The 21,080-nt window shown below is 33.9% G+C and overlaps 1 protein-coding gene across 1 annotated transcript; it reads left to right on the top strand.

Annotated features, from left to right (window-relative positions):
- Positions 1–9,677: 9,677 nt before the first annotated feature.
- LOC126694757 (protein VASCULATURE COMPLEXITY AND CONNECTIVITY-like) lies at positions 9,678–14,100 on the top strand. Its single transcript, XM_050391253.1, has 2 exons — positions 9,678–9,881; positions 13,773–14,100. The coding sequence occupies exons 1-2, from the start codon at positions 9,709–9,711 to the stop codon at positions 13,993–13,995; spliced, it is 396 nt and encodes a 131-aa protein (XP_050247210.1). The 5' UTR covers positions 9,678–9,708; the 3' UTR covers positions 13,996–14,100.
- Positions 14,101–21,080: the final 6,980 nt, after the last annotated feature.

The following is a 21,080-nucleotide window of genomic DNA, read 5'->3' as shown; positions in this document are numbered from 1 at the left end:
AACAAAAATGCTGCATTTGAAAATATTGTGTTAGGTCTCCAAATCTTTTTTTTTTTTTGTTATTGGTGGTAGGCTTTGGTCTCCAAATCTATTGGCCGGCATTGCTGGATCCAATTCTTACCAAAAACAAAATGATTTCATAATCAGTTTTATTGTTACGGCTGTATGACTATGACATATGATATGACTACTTAAGCATGCCAGGGAATTCATGCAAGATTCTATTCTACTTCTACAAACAAATTAAAATTAGAAAAACAAAAAACTATACGATCCTCTCCTGTTCACTGCGGATGGAGGCTTCGAATTCGAATATTGCATAATGATCATGGTGTCGCTGGATAAGTTGCTTTGATCCTCAGTACGGACACACCAAATGGACAAATATAAAGTTCACCCTTCTTGCCTTTTTCCTTCTCCTCTGTCATTCTTTGATGTATAATATGGTTTTTAATCTTGAACCATTCAAAAAACTATAAAAAAAAAATTCAAAGTTTTTAAAGCTGAATTGAGGTTAAACCAAGATAGAATCATGAAGATATCATAATTAATTTAATAATTATTTAAAATATAAATATATAAATTAAATTAGTAAAAATTGAAAAAATGCATAAAAAATCCAAATAAATATGAGATTTAATAGAAATTTTACATTAAATTAATTTATGAAACCCAATAAAAGATTTAACAGACATTTTCTCAAGAAATTAATTTTTTTAAAAAAGAGCAGCAACTTGAATAGTGGGGACATTAGCATCTATAATGTTATACATTTTTTTTTTGTTGTCGTTGTAAATGAATATAATATTGTGTATATTTGTTTAACCTATAGTTTAAATCTTACATAAGACAATGTAAAGCAATAAATAAATTTAATAAATTAATGCACGAATTGGCAGGTTTGTACTTTTTAGAATTAAGAATTAGACTAATCGCGTAGGAGGTCCAAAACTTCTTTTCCAATCTCGTGTGGCGTGCAAGCTTTAAGTTTTAAAAAAAAAAAAAAAAAATCCCAAAAATTCACAACCGTAAGTCCACTGTTTGTGAGGTACCCACATGAATAGCTTTCAAATCTCACTTTTATTTATCTCCTCTCATCATACATCCTCTTCTCAATTTTCAAATCCTACTTTTCTCTTAGGGTCCGTTTGGTTGGAGGAGTGGAAAAGTGGAAGGATGAAAAATTGTGGGAGGATGGAAAATATTTAGTTTTCCCTCATGTGTGTTTGGTTGGAAGGATGGAAAAGTGGGAGGATGAAAAACTTTTTTGTTTGGTTGAAAAGAAAAGTGAGAGGATAGAAAAAGTAGTTTATATAAATTGACTATTATACCCTTGTTACATAATTGGTAAAAAATAGATTTATTTATACTCATTAAATAATATAAAATTTACTAACTATTATATTTTTCAATAAGAAGTGTTACATCCACAACATTTTTTGCAATATTTTCACAATAAAATTTATGTGAAAAGTTGTTACTAGTTCTAATTTGAACCCACCACAGAAATTATTTTTTTGCTCACCAATATTAACTAATAACAATCTGTTACTTAAAATTTATTGTGAAAATATTGTAGTAACATTTCTCAATTAAGATTTTTTATTTTTTATATTATTTATCTTTTCAATCTTTTCATTACAGCCATAAGTTTTTCTTTTTATTTTTATTTTTATTTTTTTTTATGCTATTTCCTCCACCACACACGTTATCTCTATCCCCACCCCTTCTTTTTCTTTTTCTCCACACACGTTCCAGCACTCTCATTCTTCCTTCATCTTCTCCAGCTCGCTCTCTCTGGGTTTTTTTTTTTTTTTTTTTTTCTTCTTCTTCTTCCTCCATACACGATTTTCCTTATCTCTTTATCTCCCCCTTCTTTTCTTTCTTTTTCTCCCTCATTCAAGAAGTGCTTTCTCTTCTTCTTTTTTTCTCCAGCTCTCGGTCTCTGGTTTTTTTTTTTTTTTTAAACTTGATTCCAGGACAGCCGTTGTGTTTGTGAGGAGGGTAGGTGGGAGAGGGCATTTGTGTAATTTCACGGTAAGAGCAGCTTTCTCTCCACAGTTTTCCTCCCGATTTGGGAGGAAAAAAATTGGTGGGTCCGGGAGGAAAATTTTCTCCCGGATTTTCCATCCTCTCTGTTTTCCTTCGCTTCCCAAACAGTGGAAAACACTGTTTTCCACACCATTTTCCACCCATTATTTTCCATCCACCCTATAATCCCTCCAACCAAACACAGCCTTACTCTTGAAACACCCAAAGTTGGGCTTTTTCAAATCTCACATCTTTCATGGGACTTGAAATCGTGTAGTCAAGGTTAGAGCATTAGAGCATCAGTATCAGAGAATTCTATTCTATTATATTTTATCATTTCAAAAAGTTACTTTATTACTTATACCATACCATTTTACAATACCTTCAGCATCCTAAAACTCTATTTTTATTAAAATATTATTTTTTAATATTTTTTTATTATTTCTTTCCAACCGTCACTTTTTTTCAAACTTTGGCATGAATCAATTTTCTTGGGCTTTCCAACAATATTTTTTTTCCTCAGTCTCCCTCAACCTCTAACACTAGTTCAACGCACAGAGCCACACACACAGACCCATGATACACCGATCAACCTATCCATACCCATCACCACACACACAAAGCCACACACACACAAACACAAACCATCAACAAAGCCACATACACACAAACCATCAGACCAGTTGGAGCCAACAACGGCTACCACACCCACCACTCAAGCCACCGGTCAGCAAACCTAAGCCACTGATTAGAAACCCACGCTGCCGATTTGAAACCCAGCCGATTTGAAACCCACTGGAGCAAACCCATTAAAAAAAATCATCATCGGAGCCACCATCGGAGCTACCGATGATCAACCTAACCAATCCACCCACCGATCAACAGATCCATCGTTTTAAACCCACTATCAAAAACCCACTATCAACCGATCCCAGCCCATCGATCCAAACCCAGCTCGCTGATTCACGATGAGAGATGAGAGAGAGGCCGTGTGAAACACCGAACCCAACCTCGCTGGACCCAAACACTAGCGATCTCCGATGACCAACAACCCACTTCAGCCACAACCCACTTCAGCCGCAACCCAACCACGACCCAAACACCAGACCCAAACATGACCCAAACACCTAACCACGACCCAAACACTGGACCCAACCACGACCCACAACCCCTTTAAGCACCGGTCACAGCCAAAAAAAAAAAAAAAAAAGGTGAAAAACACATTTTGGTCCCTACATTTTCAGCCGATTTCCGTTTTAGTCCCTAAGTTTTTTTTTTTACCGCTTTTAGTCCCTCTCCTGAAAAACGCTTCCATTTTAGTCCCTACCGTTACATCAGAAACGGATATTGCAGACGTGACAAACGGCAAAATTAAATAATAATAAACTAATGTCCACGTGGCCTAAAATAATAATAAAAAATATTTTTTAATGCCACATCAGCATCTAAATTAAAAAAATTAATTTATTAATTTTAACTAAAAAAAAAAAAAAAAACAGAATTAAAAACTAAAAATCTTATGAATTGAGATCTAAGTGTGCCTTGAACAAGAACACAAACCCAGATCCAAGAACACAAACCCAGAAATTATTTAAAAAAAAAAAAAACTAATCAAAGCGAGAAATTCCAATCTCAAAGCCAACCCACAATCACCAAAATAAAACCCACAACAACCCAGGCCAAGAAAATCAACTCACAGCCACAAACCCACTAATCACTATTTGGCTCAACTTTCTCTTCGAGAACCCTTGGTCGTGCGGCTGTGGCAATGGCGATGCAGAAGAAGTGGTTTCGGGGAAGGGGAAATATGAAAGAGACGTAAAGTTTGGAAATTTAGAAAGAGAAAGAGAACGGAAAAGACCTTCAGAGATAGCGGTTTGGATTTCGGCGCACTTGAGAACGACGGTGTGGTCGTTGAGTCCTTCCTCTTCTTCGATGAGGTGGTCGGCGAAGCCATTCTTTCCGGCGCCGTTGTTGGCAGAAGCATGCTCCGACGAGGGAGTGACCTTGACTTTCGAGACGATCAGCCACTGGATGAGCGAGAAAGCGATTCCGACGATCGCGCAAGCTGGAATCAGAATCTCGGTGTCAAGATCTGGTAGGAGCGTCACACCCATATCCGAAACTCAAAACAACCAAACAAAAGAGAGAGAGAGAGAGAGAGAGAGAGAGAGAGAGAGAGAGAGAGAGAGAGAGAGAGAGAGAGAGAGAGAACTTACACAGTGGTTTTGTGTGTATTTGGTGATGAATGAGAATGTAGAGAGTGGGGAAATAGTGATTAGTGGGTTTGTGGCTGTGGGTTGATTTTCTTGGCCTGGGTTGTTGTGGGTTTTATTTTGGTGGTTGTGGGTTGGCTTTGAGATTGGAATTTCTGGCTTTGATTAGTTTTTTTTTTTTTTTTTTTTTTTTAAATAATTTCTGGGTTTGTGTTCTTGGATCTGGGTTTGTGTTCTTGTTCAAGGCACACTTAGATCTCAATTCATAAGATTTTAAGTTTTTAATTCTGTTTTTAATTTTTTTTATTTAGTTAAAATTAATAAATTAATTTTTTTAATTTAGATGCTGATATGGCATTAATTTTTTTTTATTATTATTAATTTAGGCCACGTGGACATTAGTTTATTATTATTTAACTTTGTCATTTGCCACGTCTGCCATATCTGTTTCTGATGTAACGACAGGGACTAAAATGGAAGCGTTTTTCAGGAGAGGGACTAAAAGCGGTAAAAAAAAAAAACTTAGGGACTAAAACGAAAATCGGCTGAAAATGTAGGGACCAAAATGTGTTTTTCGCCAAAAAAAAAAAAGAACCACAACCACCACAGTGACCCACGCCAAAAACCACAACTACCACAGTGACCCACGTCGTCACCCACGCCAAAAAAAAAAAAAAAAAAAAAGAACCGTCGGATTGTAACTCACCAGAAAAAATGAGCCACTGTGATGAGAGCAGATGGAGAATGGTGTTTGGGTCTAAAGAGAGGAGAAAGCAGATGGAGAAACAGAGAAGGAAGAGAGAGAAGAGAACTGAAATAATGAGATGAGAGAGAAATTTTGGAAGTGAATAAAATATATATATGTTTTTTAGAATACTGCTACAGTACAATTCTAAAGTTAGAATTGTACTGTAGCACTATTGCAAAAAAATTTGCAATAGTTGGTTTTCCATTCTCTGATGCAAAGCATTTTAAGACTTAAAATGCCAAATTGTCCTTAGATATGGCATTAGCATTCTCCAATGCTAATGCTCTTAGTAATAGTGGTGCTAAATAGCTATATTTAGCACCACTAAATATCAAAATGTACCTTATAATAATGAAGTCAAATCTATATTTTTTGGCTTCACAGCTACAATGCATAGCTACTTTTGGTTGTACACTATAGCTGAAAGGTTAAAAAGAAAAAATTTATTTTGCGTTCACACTGCTTTTGTCTCTCTCCTCACTACCTCTCCGTGTCTCTCCTAATGTCCACCATGCATTCACACTACTTTTGGTTGTGGTTGTGTTTTAGTGGTTGAATGAAATATTATTTTATTGTAGTATTTATATTATTTTATTGTGTTAAAAGCTAAAATAAAACCACTGTTGTTGGATGTGAGAAGGTAAAATAGATAAAGTGACTTTTTGTGGTGCTAAAAAGCTAAAATTTTGGCTTTACTGTTGTGGATGCTCTTATGAGTTGATTTTGCCGGCCGCATGGTAGCCATCAACATTTTCAATTTTTGCCAGTCACATGGTAGCCATCAACAACTAGCAAGGGGTCTACTCCGCAGCAAAACGACAGTGCCCTTTCTTTTAATCTTTGTTCTCGTCGTCATCTTTCATCTTTTTATAATTATTATTTTTTAATTTTTTAAGAGATTAGGCTTGAACGGGTTCGACCGAGGTTCGCACGGTCCATTGGGTTTTTTGTTTAGAACGGGTTTTGTTGTTTAAAGAATTGTTTTAAGAAGCGATTTCCGATTAACCCGGTCAGACCGTACGGTCCAATATGAGTTTCAAAACCATATTAGTATTATTCTTATTAGGTATACTATACCATGGGCACGTTGACTTTTAAGTTTCTTTCTTTCTTTCTTTATTTTTTGTTTCTTCTTCTTCCTTTTAATTGTTTTTTTCAATGGAAAAAAAAAACTTGAAAAATAACACTTTCTCACTTTGTATCCAATTCACATATATTTTTTATTATAAAAAATATTGTAAGACAACGTATAACATCCTCATTTCTTTGGGAGTACTATTTATTTGTGGTGTATTTTTTGACAAATCCATTGGATTAAATTTTCTTCTAATATCTTTTATATTAGTAAAATTTGAAAATAATTAAAGATCAATAGCTATATAATCAATCAAATATTTTATTTTAAAATTTTTGTAATATAAAATTATACATAAAAAATAAATTAAGCTTTCAGTAGTACACCCAAAGGCAAAAAAAGATAAAATCTCACAGTAAAACTATGGAAGGGAATGCTCAAACCATGGTTTCCCAAAAATTATTGTTTTTAATGTTCAATAAGTTGTACGACTTTTTACATCATTGATCCAAATTAAAAGAGTACTTTCATGTATGGGTTTGGCTTACCTCCACTACTTTTTTAATTGAAATCTCATTTTTTTTTAATGAGGAACTACCACATTACTCATTAATTAAATAAAATGTAGAGATTAAAATCCACTACTACTTGCCATTGTATATTTAAAATAATAGGAGATGTCCAATTAAAAAAGTACGGGAGGTAAGCCAAACATTTCATGTTAGGGTTGTTTATAGGTTAGGTCGAGTTGAGTTTGTGCCCAACCTGGAGTCGACCTGATATTTTCGGGTGGATAAAATCAAAACCTGAAATTGACTTAGAATTCTTGTCGGATCGGTTGGTTTGAGTCGTTTTGGGTTTTAGGTTGTACCAGTCGGTTTCGGGTTTCGTCACTGGGGTTGAGATTTGGTTGGATCCGTTGAGATTTGGTTGATATCTAGCCTGATCAATCAAGATCTCACCGGATCTGGACTAGATCTCGATGGATCTCAACGAGATCTGGCTGGATATGGTTTGGATCTCGACGGACCGAGATGTGATCGTAATACTGTCGGGTTGGTTTGATTTTCGTTGGGTTTTGGAACCCAAAACCGCTACTCGACCTGCACCTTTCGGGTTCTGATGTCGAAGACTCGCTACCGTCCATAGGTTGCTTTGAATGGTTCTTCCTCGGTTCGGGCTGCGTCGGGTCGGTCAGTTCTAGTAGGTCACCAATTCACCTAGATAGCCCTACTTCATGTATATTCCATCAAATGAATTACAAAATTATTTGGGTGTAATTTAGTAACACGTCTATAATACGCGTATCCATTCACGTGGGGTTTACACTTTACGAAAATACAAATAATGTACCCTAACCATGAACAGAATCCAAACTTGCAATGAGTGATAATAAAAGTGGTGGGTTGACTAAGAAGTGGTTGAAATTTCTTTGTCACATTAATCGCTCTGTTCCCTCAAAAAAAAAAAAAAATTGCTCTAACAAAAATGAAAACGGGTACCCCCATACAAAAGAAATACTAGTATCATACAAAAACCTACAATTTGTCCACATGGCAAGTTGTGAGTGGTAGAGTTATGGACCTATTAATATAATTTACTCTATCACTCACAACTTGTCATATAGGTAATTTGTGGCATGGTTGTGGGTTCTATTAGGGGAGCCAAGTTATAGTATTCATACAATAATTATAATTCATAAATATATTGAATACAAAGTTATAACTCTAATATATATGTCCATAAATTTTCTAGTTCACTATAGACATACCTAATATCTAAAAAAGAATATTTTGCATGAAATTTATGTATGACGATAATCTTTCATAGAATAAAATTATTCTATTATCATCAAATTATGAATTCTAAATGTTGCTAAAGGCATCTTAAATTCATCCACAGTCATCAAATCATTAAAGAAGAACATTTTGCATTTAAAAAAAAAAAAAAACATTTGTTGCAACAGGTGTCCGAAATTTTAAATTACTAATATCTTTTTTTTTTCTTAAGGAATGCATCAATTTTGTTTTGGCTTTAATATGAGTCAAGAATTAACCTAAAAAGAGCCTTAATTTTTTTCTTAATTATATAGATGTTACAACAAATTCCACTATTATTTTAAGCAACATCCACTTCATCATTCATATTATTTATTTTTAAAATATTTTAATGAATTATCCCCCAACAAAAACCAACATCCTCACACAATTCCAAGTTCACTCTACACTAGCAGCAATGAGATGGAAAAAAAAAAGTGGTAGATTTGTTTTTACTAGTTGTGAAGACATTAAGGGTCCGTTTGGATATAGCAGAAAACTGAAACTGAAAAACACTGTAGCAAAATAATTTTTAAATGTGTGAATAGTAACATGGGACCCATTTTTAATAAAAAAGTTGCTGAAAAGTGAAATTTGTGGGTCCATGAACAGTACATGATGTGCATTGATTGGCTGAAAAAGTGAGAAAAGTCAAACTTTGCGGCTACTGTTCATTGAACAGTGCATGAACAGTAGCCGCAAGTCTCACAAATGCGTGAGAAAAAAAAAAAAAAAAAACGCAAATATAGACGTGGATTTTCAGCCCAATTCAAACATAACCTTAGTGTGGCTGTGTTGAGATGACTTTTGTTTTGTTAATTTTAACTAGGGTCCGGTTAATGTGTGCCCTTAGAGTACACATTAGTACACATTAAGTTTTCTATTTTTGGAAATATTTTCTTGAAAATTGAAAAAACTGTCGTTACTTTTTCAATTCTCAAGAAAATTTTTTCTAAAAATGGAAATTAATGTATGCCCTAGGGGCACACATTAGTAAAATCCTTATAACTAAACAATGAGGCTGGCAGCAACATTGAGGAGAAAAAAGCATAAGGCACATAGCTTGAGAGTAGGTCATTTGGCTAACATCTATTCTATTTGTAGAGAATAGGTCATTGTCTACTAGATTAATTATAAGTCTTTGGATAATTGGAGAGCTCAACTATTCTTTTATTTGAGGAAAAGTTTCATCTGTTGGACAAAATTTAAGTCTTTTGGACAATCGGAGGGCTGGTTATCGTTTTTTGAGGGGCCTATATCTTTTTGTTATAAATGCTGTGGAGAAAATTTAAAATTTTGGAGGGGCCATGCCCCCAAGGAGCAACATGGCTTCGCCCTTGGCCACTGAAGCCCATCCATAATCAATTAGTATGTTTGTCTTCTACCTTCTTCTTCAAAGGGCCATATATCTCTACTGGTAGCTCCAAAGTTGCAGACATGGCAAAAATAGGTGTTCTTATTGTTTGTCTAGTACTTGTGGCTATGGACGTTGTAGCTGGTATTCTCAGCATGGAAGCTGAATTTGCCAAAAACAAGGTACACAATTTATCTTTATAAGTCAACGTATTATAGAACAGTACTAGTTATAATACAAATTAAGTACAATACAATTGTGGCTATTGATTCATAACTTTATATAGTGTTACTATTATATGTTATAACTATTTCTCTCTACTTTAAGATAGAATTCAGTTTTAGTATATAGATTCATGCTAGCTATGCTATCTTTTATTTTCTTTATCCTCCTCTTTCAATTTCATTAGTTTGAGCTTTGTTTCCATAATGGTAATTACCCTTAAGAGGCTACGAACATTTGAGTGTATGGAATCGAGACGTGAAGCATTTAAGCTTGGAGTAGCTTCAGCTGTACTTCTAGCTCTAGCACACGTTACATCTAACTTGCTTAGCGGGTGTATTTGCACTAGTTCCATGGAAGAGCTGGAAAGATCAGCTGCTAACCGGAAAATATGGTTTGCATGTCTTATTTCCTCATGGTACGTGTTTTTCATCATCACTTGCTTATAGTAGTAAAAGTATACAAATTACATTTGCATATTGATATATCTTCGTGCTTTGGCTAGCTAGATGTAAATTTAAAACACAATTAACGTTTGCTTATTCACTCCAATTCCGTGGAAGAAGTTGCCCCTCCTCTCATATGGGAGGAAGTATACTTTGTTTTGAGTGTATGCTTCTTCTTCCTTATAGTCAGAGGGACCCACCAGCAGTGAGGGAGAAGAAACATACACTTAAAACAAGGTATATTTTCCCCTCATATGGGGTGTGAACTCCTATATAAAATCCATGATAGGGCCATGGTTGGACATAGGAGGGCAACGGCCCCCCCAATTTTTTTTTAAAATATATCATTATATATATGGGTACTGTGGGGGTAATGGCCTAAAGGGACCTGAACAGCACTTTTGCAGGGGTTTGGGCCTAAATGACCTAGAGCATCTCGCATGACTGAAGCCCAGGATCATTGGGCTAGAACCATCCCACTGGGAGGTATGCTGGGGTCCGGACACAATGGTCGGCAGCACCTCTTTGACCGGGATCATGTTTGGCCCAGCGTAGGTACCGATCTGGTGGCCCAACAAGAAAACAAGGTTGGTCTAGGTTGGTAACCGAACACTAGATAATGCCCTTGGGGAATTCACAACCGAACACTAGATGGCGTCTGGAACAAGTTATGAGGGAATCCTCTAAAATTGTGAGGATCCCTGGGGATTTACATGGATGTGGGAGGACGTGTGTAACAGGAAAATAATGATGATCAACCCACTAACAAGGTGCTACAAAAGGTGGAAGAGGCAGAGAGCTAGGGGTTAGTTGGGAAAAAGAGGGAAGAAACTAAGGGAAGGAGAGATAGAAAGCAAAGATAGAGGGAAACGCTTGGGAATTGAGGGAAGTGAGGGAGAGGGTCTGAGATTAGGGGTTAGAGAGGACACACCAGGCTAAGCTGAGAGCTCCATTGGTAGGATCAAGATATAGCCCATGAATAAATTAATTGGGGGCCCAAATATTGTCACGCAAGGGGTATTTGGTGCCCATAGGTACTAATTTTAACAATTTTATTTTATGAAATTATACTTTTATGCATCCTTAACAATATCATTATTTCTTTTAAGAGTATTGTTATAGTCACAAAATTTTCTACATCATTTTTACAAACTGTTAAGGTAGCAAATTCTTATTGGTTCGCAGTTGGGCCCAACATTTACATTATTTTTTTTAGTTACCAATAACCACTCATCACATAAGTAATGTGTAAAAAAGTTTATAGCTCTAGCATTATCCTCATTTTAAAGACCAAATCTAAAACAAAATATACAAGCCCAAAAAAATTAGTCCAACAACAAAATTACCAATAGTAAAACTAAAAAAAATTAAGTCTAGTAAACCAATTTTAGCCAAAACAAACAATCTGACCCTTTAAAAAATTTTAAACAACTTGTAGCTAAGCGGCTAAACAATAACAAAGTCGGAGACTGAAGCCATTGCATACAACTAGCAATAAAGCTGCTCCCCCTAACTCTAAGTTCTAGTCCCGTCCTTGGATAGGGCCTACACCACTTGTGAGAGGAATGAAGAGAATATGAAACAGGAATATGAAAACGTAAATGAATTATGTTAATAAAGAAATCTCAGCTAAACTAGCACTTTCTCATCTTTTATCCAATTCACGAGTGTGGTGGGAGGCTGCATTCGATTTAATGTTATCATGTGATGACAAAATTATTATAACAATGTTGTACTCTTTCAACTCAAAAAATAGTTAGAAAAGTATACATGTTACATGTTGTACAAAAAGTTAAACATGAGTGTATTTTTTAAAATATTTGAAATATATACGCTTTTTATAATTAAAAAAAATAAAAAAGTATTAAAATATTCTCTTTTATACTTATACAAAAATAGCTCAATTTGACTAATTAAGTTTTAATACTCTTTAGTTTGCGAATGTTGCTCTATATCATGTATGACGTTTAAATTATGATCGATATTTATAGTTCTATATTTTATATATTATTTACAATCTTAATCTTTTATATATATATATATATATATATATATATATGTGTGTGTGTGTGTTAAGTTTATTTATTTATTTTTTTTTATGAATATTTGGTTGATTAGATTTTAAAGTTATACCAAATATATTAGACATACCTAAGATAAGTATATATACTACTCAATTGGAAATTAAAAAAAGAAATAATTTAATACATACATTCATACATACATATATATATATATATATATTTTTTTTTGAGAAATAATTACAATATGCTGCTAACCCTGCAGCTCGAACCCTTTTCAAACATTTCCACATTATATCAGTTGATACGTGTATTCAATTTTTATGCCAAAAACATTAATATAAATAATTCAAAACTACATTAATAATTAGTGAGTTGCATGAAACTTTAGTAATTTTACCAAAACTAAAATAACTATCTTAATGAGTTACATGATAAAGAAAAAAAACATTAATTTTACTATGCGTAATACACATATATTGATCCACTTGGAACAAAAACAATGTCTAGTACATAAATTTTACCATATTAGAACACAAAACTATGATATATAATCAAAATAATGAAAATAAATATTAAATTTTATTTTAAATTACTCGAAGCTATTTGTAATAGAATTTTAAAATTACTGATTTTTAGGACAGACAAAAAAACTTAAGAACAACTGTTTGGAGAGTGGATTTAATTCTGGTTTGAGGCCCAAAATGCTTGAAAGTTCATACTAGAAAGGACGAGCTAGGCCCATCTCTATGAATCATAAAGGAGAGTTTCCCTCCAGATAATTCCCAAGGAGTTCTGAATGTACCACCAACATTAAAACTCTCATCTAAGGCAATAAACACGGGCGACCATGGAGAATACAAAGGAGTGATCCCGGAGAACCAATTTCCTTTTCTTAAACCGATGTGCCATTCTCATTATATACACCTGGGGAAACTCCCTAAGAGGATAAGGATCACAGAGACTGCCTCCTCTACATTAGTGAGAGGTTCTCCACCTAATCTTTGCCACATTAAATACATATAGGACAACCTGAACAGTACAAACACCCCCCAAAAGTCCTACTTTATGATAAGAATGGAGGGGAAACCAATAGAAGAAGGAAAAAATATCCCAAAAAGATCCAACTAGGGGTAAGCCAGTTGGAGGGATAAGGAAATGAGAAGGCCTATAAAAAAGGGGGGGGGGGGGGGGGGGGGGGGGGGGGAAGGGATGGCAACAAAAGAGGGCATGAGAAAAAAGATACTAAGCAAGAGAGAACAAAAATAGGAGATAAGAGATTCCTTTGAGTCCCAGTACCATGAGAAAAGAGTGTAATGGTTGTTGTTTTTTATTTGAGAAACGCGTAATGGTTGTTGTTAGTAATATTAATACAATCTTGCTTCCATAAATTACTTGTTTGAGCTTCCCATTGTGGAGTTTTCACCTTATTCATTAGATAAATAAATTGTGCTAATCGGTTATCTAAGTAGGAATTTCTCTTCAAGGTTTTCAGAATCTTTTTGATAATTTCTGATCCTCACAACAACAATTAAGCTTTTATATTTATCCAAAAAATTGATAAAGCTTTAGAGGAGAAGTTGATAAGAACAATTGAGTTGTTGTTTATATTTAATAATAAATTGCTATAATTTGGCACAACTAAGACTTCTAAACCCAGTTATTAAAAAAGAAAAAGAAAAAAAGAAAAAAAAGAGGCTTCTAAACCCAATTTTATTATATGGTATATGATATGATATGATTTAAAAATCTTATAAATACAATAGAATTTCCTATGTCATCTACTTCATGATAATTGCTCTTATCATTATTTATTAACTATTTATGTCGTTGAATAAACAGGATTATAGTGGCCATTGGTCTTCCTACGCTGATTATGGGCATATTAGAAGATTTCACATCAAGAGGTTCATGCCAACTCTTACACCTTCATTTTCAGTCCATTGGTGGGATATCATGCTTCATACGTGGTCTGTTATGCATAGCATTATATCTTTCTGCGACTTTCAACTTTGGAATTAATGAAAGCTCTACTACCTCTTCGGGACATGAAGTACTTCCTTGATGGTTAGCAAAAAAAAAATGAAGTACTTCCTTGACTGTCATTTTCTTCTCTCTCTTTTTGTATATGGGTTTTTCTTTGAGAAATGACAATTCATATCTCTTTCTCAGGCGATAATAATAAGACATCAATAATGTCTAATAGCTCATGATAAGATAACAGAAAATATTAATCGGAGACTTAATTAATTAGTTACATGCAACATATTAATCAGTTACATCTAATCCAATCTAACTGGCTCCTGACTGAATTAATTACCTCATGAAGATAGATGGGTGTTTTTTTCTTCCCTGAATAACATTGAAATCCAAGATACACATTACATGGACAGTGGTCTCAATCCATCGCCATCCAAAGAAGCAAAAGCATAATAATGCTTTAAAATCATACAGAATTTTGAGCCAAAATTGAAGTTCCTGTGCACAAAACAAAAATCCCAGCCTTGAAAAGAATCTAAATCTAACATATAGATATAACAAAATGCTATAATATTTTCTCAAGTGTGGTGTCAACTTACCATAAGTCAAAATAAAACAAAACAAAAATGATAGCAAGACCCACCAGTCCACCACAACTCATAAATAAGAGTATTATGAAAATGTTTTGAGATTTTATTGTGTATTTAGACTTTCTTTTTTTATACTTGATATGATTGAGGAATTAGACCAAGCAAATTCTACACTATTAGAACTGATCATGGCTTTGGATCGTAGTTAGTGCCTCATCCTCAAATATCACAAAATGCAAACCCAAATCTATATTGTGTTCTTACGGTTTGGAGAGATGCTTTAAACTCTACTCAAAGAGCATCAACGGGTGCTTCCTTGATTCTTAAAAGCAAGAACATGGGTGATAATTACCAAGGTCGGTCCAAGGCCCATGCCTAAGGGCTAAGGTCCTACTAAAAAAAGCCCAACCCCTTCACAAAAGATGCCACAAAGCTTACGATAATAAATTTATTAAAAAAAAAGGTTGTGCAATTTTTTTTTTCCTCATGAGTGATGCTAGAGATGCACAAATTTTACTACATAAGGTTTATAAATTAACGTGTCAACAATTACAAAAATTTAATTCAAACATTTATTAATTATAGGTTGTTAAAGTTCATTAATTGCATTTATTATTACATCCGTTTGTAAATATTTTATAGTAGAGTAATACTAGAGACACAAACTTTTTTACAAAATATTTTACAAATTGTTGATGTGGCTAGTGATTATTGGTAAATGAAAAAGTGATGTTAGTAGTGAGCCTGGATAAAAGAATGAAAAGTTGCCCACAATAACAATTTGTAAAAATATTGTAAAATAATTTGTGTCTGTAACATTACTCTTTGTAGCAACTACAGTATTTTCCTTTTTTTTTCATCTCTAAAAACCTCTAAAATACTAGACTAATAGAAAGTTAATCCAATTGAAAAGAGAGAGATGAATTGATTTAATTGTTACCTTTTACACTTACTGAATCCTATAAATTAAACAAATAATGTAATCACTTACTTTAAAATAAGCATTGGTTTCCTTGTTTGTATAAAAGTCCTAACAAAAATCGATATATACCATCCTACTACACACCAGGATAGAAGAGTTTTATTACAATTTTTATTCTTTTCTTCTTCTTCGATTATAAAACAAAAATGATGCTTATGAGTTTATATATAAACTAGCATGTGCATTTAAAAGTAAACAATTTTTGTTAATCATAAAAATATCCACAATTGATTGAATTATCAGAAAAAATAAACGTAATTAGATGCATATTAATATTCCTACCTAAGTTAAATATATTTGTGATAATTTTATTCTAAATTTTAATAAGATATAAAGTGTGGTAATTTTTGTTGAGTTATATGATTGGTGTTTTTTTTTTTTTTTTTTTTTTTGAATATTTGGTTGATTAGATTTTAAAGTTATATTATAGGGGTGGCAAAGTAAGCCCAAACCCATTTGCCCACCCACTCTAATTGAACCCAAACCCACTCAATTATTAGTTGGGTTAAATGGGCATAAACTCAATTAGACCCAATGATTATTGGGTTTTAACTAAAACCCCATTTAACCCAAAAACAATATACTCAAATTCAATCCAGCCCTTCCCTAAACAAAAAACAGCCCTCAGACATTTCAGTGTTTCACGGGGTTTTCATTTTCCCTCATTTTCTCGGCCTCCAATCACATTTTAGTCGGAGACCCAGTGATTTTTTTATGAGAGATGCTACGTCTACAACATTTTTACAACAAATCATGGGTGGTTAGTTGTTATTGGTTCAAATTTAAAACTAACACTAAGATTACTTTTTTGCCCCAACAAAAACAACCAGTAACAACTTGCCACTTAGGATTTGTTGTAAAAATGTTGTAGAAATGTTGTAGACATAGCATTTCTCTTTTTTATTTCTTTCTATTCACCACTTTGCACTGTTTGGTCTTTGAGAAATGATCTGGTACTCACTCCCCTTGTCTTTCTCTCTTCCCTTTGTCTCTTTCCTCCCTAAACCTATTCACTTTTTTATTCTCCTTTCTCTCTCTCTCACTTTCTCTATCTCTAAAATTTTCTTTCTCTCTGATCGCTTGATCATGCTTCAGAGCTTGGTTCCGCAATCTCCAATATCTAACATGAATCCAAAGCGCATGGACCGTGATGACAACTCCGGCAACAAAACCACCACAGCAAAAAAGCGTAGAAATCTCTCCAACGAAGCCTTTATTTCCGGCGAGAAAACACTCGTCGAAGAACTACACCGTGACGAGAGCAAGTCGAGTGGGCTTAGACTTTTAGGTCTCCTTCTGCAGTGCGCCGAGTGCGTCTCCATGGAAAATCTCGACAACGCCATCGATCTCCTCCTCGAAATCTCCGAGCTCTCCTCTCCCTACGATTCTTTGCCACAGAAAGTAGGCGCGTTCTTCACTCACACGCTCCAAGTGCACGTGATCACTTCGTGCTAGGGCATTTGTAATTACTGGCCATCGTTGTCCTCTATTTGGTTATCGAGAAAGTGGAGGTAATGGAAGGAAAATGATGTTTGCTTAATTTTAATGTTGGTGTTTTGCTGGCATTTGAAAAATGAGAGATTTGGACTTCTCATTTCTTAAATTTCTCTTCCCATTTTCTCTATCATTTTATCTGTTAATGTATATTATGTTATGGGTTTTAGGCCCAGCTAGTTTACTTGTTTAGCACACTTGTACTTGTACTACACTTTACTTGTACTACACACATATGCCTCTTATATAAAGGCACACATGTATATTCTTTGATTATGAAATACAATACAATCATTCTGTATTTCTAACATTATCAGCAACCAAACGCGGAATAGAGGTTTTGTCTTCTTTTATTTTTGTTTTCTTTTTTTCTTGGCAACCAAACGGTGGACCACTTATAGTTTCTTATCTTATTCCTCCATTTTCTTGTTGTTGAGCTGTTACTGTGTTTATGGGCATTTTGGTAATTTTGATAATTGGGTAATTGGATGAGTTGGGGTTTACCCATTATAATTGGGTTGGGTTGGGTTTAGGTTAGAAGCAATTAGTTAAATGAGTTTTAATGGGTGAATGAGTTTTATATGCTTAACCCAATTATGCCCATCCTAAACCCACCCATTTGACACCTCTACTTATATATAATTATTTTGTAAAAACAAAAAAAAAAAAAAAAGATTTTGAGAATATATATAGTTTTGTAAGTTTTTAATTTATTTGAAAGCACAATGAAAATTTGCAAAAAATGCATACCAAATATATGAGGCATTCCTAAGATAAGTATATATACTACTCAAATGGAAATTAATAAAAGAAATAATTTAATACATACGTACATATTAATATATATATATATATATATATATATGTTTCAGAATTTCAAACATTTCCACATTATATCAGTCAATACGTGTATTCAATTTTTATGCCAAAAACATTAGTATGAATAATTCAAAACAACATTAATAATTAGTGAGTTGCAAGAAACTTTAATAATTTTACCAAAACTAAAATAATTATCTTAATGAGTTACATGATAAAGAAAAAACATTAATTTTACCGTGCATATATTGAGCCACTTGGCGCAAAAACAACATCTAGTGCATAAACTTTACTATATTAGAACACAAAACTATGATATATAATCAAAATAATTAAAATAAATTCTAAATTTTATTTTAAATTACTTGAAGCTATTTGTAATAGAATTTTAAAATTATTGATTTTTAGGATAGACAAAAAAACTTAATAACAACTGTAGGGACACGATTTCTTTAGCGGCCCAATAATGATGTTGGGCTCATACATGAAAGATCCCTCACAATATGATTTGTAGAGAGTGGGCTTGAAAGGCTTGCCTTTGATCACAGGGCGATGGTCCGGTCCTGTTTTTAGAGGAATTCATGTAGAAAATAAGAGTTGGATTTGAACATTTAAGCACTATAGCATTACATCCTGAGGGGTTGGACTCCTCGGACTTAGTCCGAGGATCATTAAGGTCTTCCTCCGGTTATCCGGCGGTGATTTTTTGTGGTATGCGTACTTCTTTAAGTGGTTTACACCCATGAAGTCTTTCTCCTCGAGGTAGGATGGGAGTCCTTGGTTTTTTGTCCATTGTTCCCCCCCCCCTATCCAGATTACTTACTTTCTCTTTTATACTAGCCTACGTTTGCTATCCTTTGTCCACTTGTAGAGTCAACTTTTACGAGACTGATATTTGTCCCGTCAGTCTAATCCCAGAATTGTTGGGGATGGTTGATAAAGCCGAAGAATCCGGCTCTGCTGGATGTAGAGTCTTATCTGGGAAGGGTAATGAGGGCAGCTGTCCCGAGATATTTTAGATCTCCTTTCCAGTCTGGTCCTATACCGTTTTTGCCCTTCTTCTTCGGTGGAATTTTGGGTCTGCCGAGGACTGAACTGTCCTCGGCAACATCTCCGGGCCATTTGGGCTTTATGTTATTGAGCTTGGGCCGGAGCTTTCTTCGGCTTGGGACTTTGGACTTCCCACGAGCAAATGGACCTGACCCATAAATTATTGGGCCCCACAACAACAATTAAGCTTTTATATTTATCCAAAAAATGGATTAAGCGGTAGAGGAAAAGTTGATAAGAACAATTGAGTTGTTGTTTACATTTAATAATAAATTGCTATAATTTGGTGTAACCACTTGGCGGCTATTAAACAAGATATCCATTTGGCACAACCAAGCTAGACTTCTAAACTTAGTTATTAAAAAAAAAAAAAACTTCTAAATCCAATTTTATTATATAGTATATGATATGATATGATTTAAAAGTCTTATAAATACAATATAATTTTAACTTAGATCATCTACTTCATGATAATTGTTCTTATCATCATTTGTTAACTATTTATGTCGTTGAATAAACAGGATTATAGTGGCCATTGGTCTTCCTACGCTGATTATGGGCATATTAGAAGATTTCACATCAAGAGGTTCATGCCAACTCTTACACCTTCATTTTCAGTCCATTGGTGGGATATCATGCTTCATACATGTTCTGTTATGCATAGCACTATATCTTTCTGCGACTTTCAACTTTGGAATTACCGAAAGCTCTACTAACTCTTCGGGACGTGAAGTACTTCCTTTACTGTCATTTTCTTCCTTCTCTCTCTTTTTGTATGGTTTTTCTTCTTTGAGAAATGACAATTCATATCTCTTTCTCAGGCGATAATGATAAGACATCAATAATGTCTTATAGCTCATGATAAGACAACAGCAAATATTAATCGGAGACTACCATATGTACATGCAACATATTAATCAGTTACGTCTAATCCAATCTAACTGGCTCCTGATTGAATTACCTCATGAAGATAGAAGTGCATGCATAGAATATTAGAAGCAGGGACGGACCCACGTTGGGGCAGAGGGGGGCCATTCCCCCCCCCCTCCCCTCCCCTTTTGAAAAAAATATAGCATTGTGTACTTAATTTAAGAAGTCATCCTTGACTCTTGAATTTGAAAAAAAAGATGGTCAAATAAGGACAAATGAGATAAAAAATAAATATAAAAATAAAAAGAATAAAAAAACTAGAAAATGACAATAAAAAAGTAAAGCCTGTGGGACTGGGAACTATGAATCAAATGTGTGTAGTGGTTAGTAATAAATATTATTAATTGATAACGCTTGTTTGTTGATTTATTTTATAAATTATTAACTATTTTTAGAAAATAATTTATTAACATTAATGTTGTTGTTGTAGCGAGGTATGTTTGTTTGGTTTATTTTTTGGACTAAAATTTGAAACTATAGAGCTATATAATATGGAAATAATGAAACTTTTATTTGAATGGTTGATGATGGGAAAATTATCTATAATATTTGATTTTTTTAAAGAGAAAAAATTACAAATAATTTGAAGTTGATAATGTAGCATTGCCTCTAGTGTTGATGTCCCAATTCATGAAAATTTCAAACAAAATTCCAAAAAATTAACACCAATTAAATTAGTATCAATCCAAATTGTGAAAATATGAGATTATAATGTTAATAAATGGGATGGAATTCAACAAAGCTTGAGTAGATGTTAGTTTTGATTTTCATAACCTTTTTTGTGTTTATACTTTGCCCCCCTCAACTTTGAATCCCGGTTCCGTCCCTGATTAGAAGGGTGTTTTTTTCTTCTCTGAATAATATTGAAATCCAAGATGCACATTACAAGGACAGTGGTCTCAATCCATCGCCATCCAAAGAAGCAAAAGCATAATTATGCTTTAAAATCATACAGAATTTTGAGCCAAAATTGAAGTTCCTGTGCACAAAACAAAAATCCCAGCCATGAAAAGAGTCCGAATCTAAGATATAGATATAACAAAATGTTATAATATTTTCTTAGGTGTTGTGTCAACTTACCATAAGTCAAAAAAAAAAAAAAATGATAGCGAGATCCACCAATCCACAACAACTCATAAACAAGAGTATTATGAAAATGTTTTGAGATTTTATTGTGTTTCTAGACTTTCTCTTCTTATATTTGATACAATGGAGGGATTGGACCAGGCAAATTCTAAACTATTAGAAGTTAGAACTGATCATGGCTTTGGATCGTAGTCAGTGCATCATCCCCAGATATCACAA

Source organism: Quercus robur, chromosome 8 (assembly GCF_932294415.1).
Source record: "Quercus robur chromosome 8, dhQueRobu3.1, whole genome shotgun sequence".
In the NCBI taxonomy this organism is placed as follows: Eukaryota; Viridiplantae; Streptophyta; class Magnoliopsida; order Fagales; family Fagaceae; genus Quercus; species Quercus robur.
Note: the sequence above shows the minus strand (reverse complement) of the source record. Positions and strands in the feature narration are given on the sequence as shown.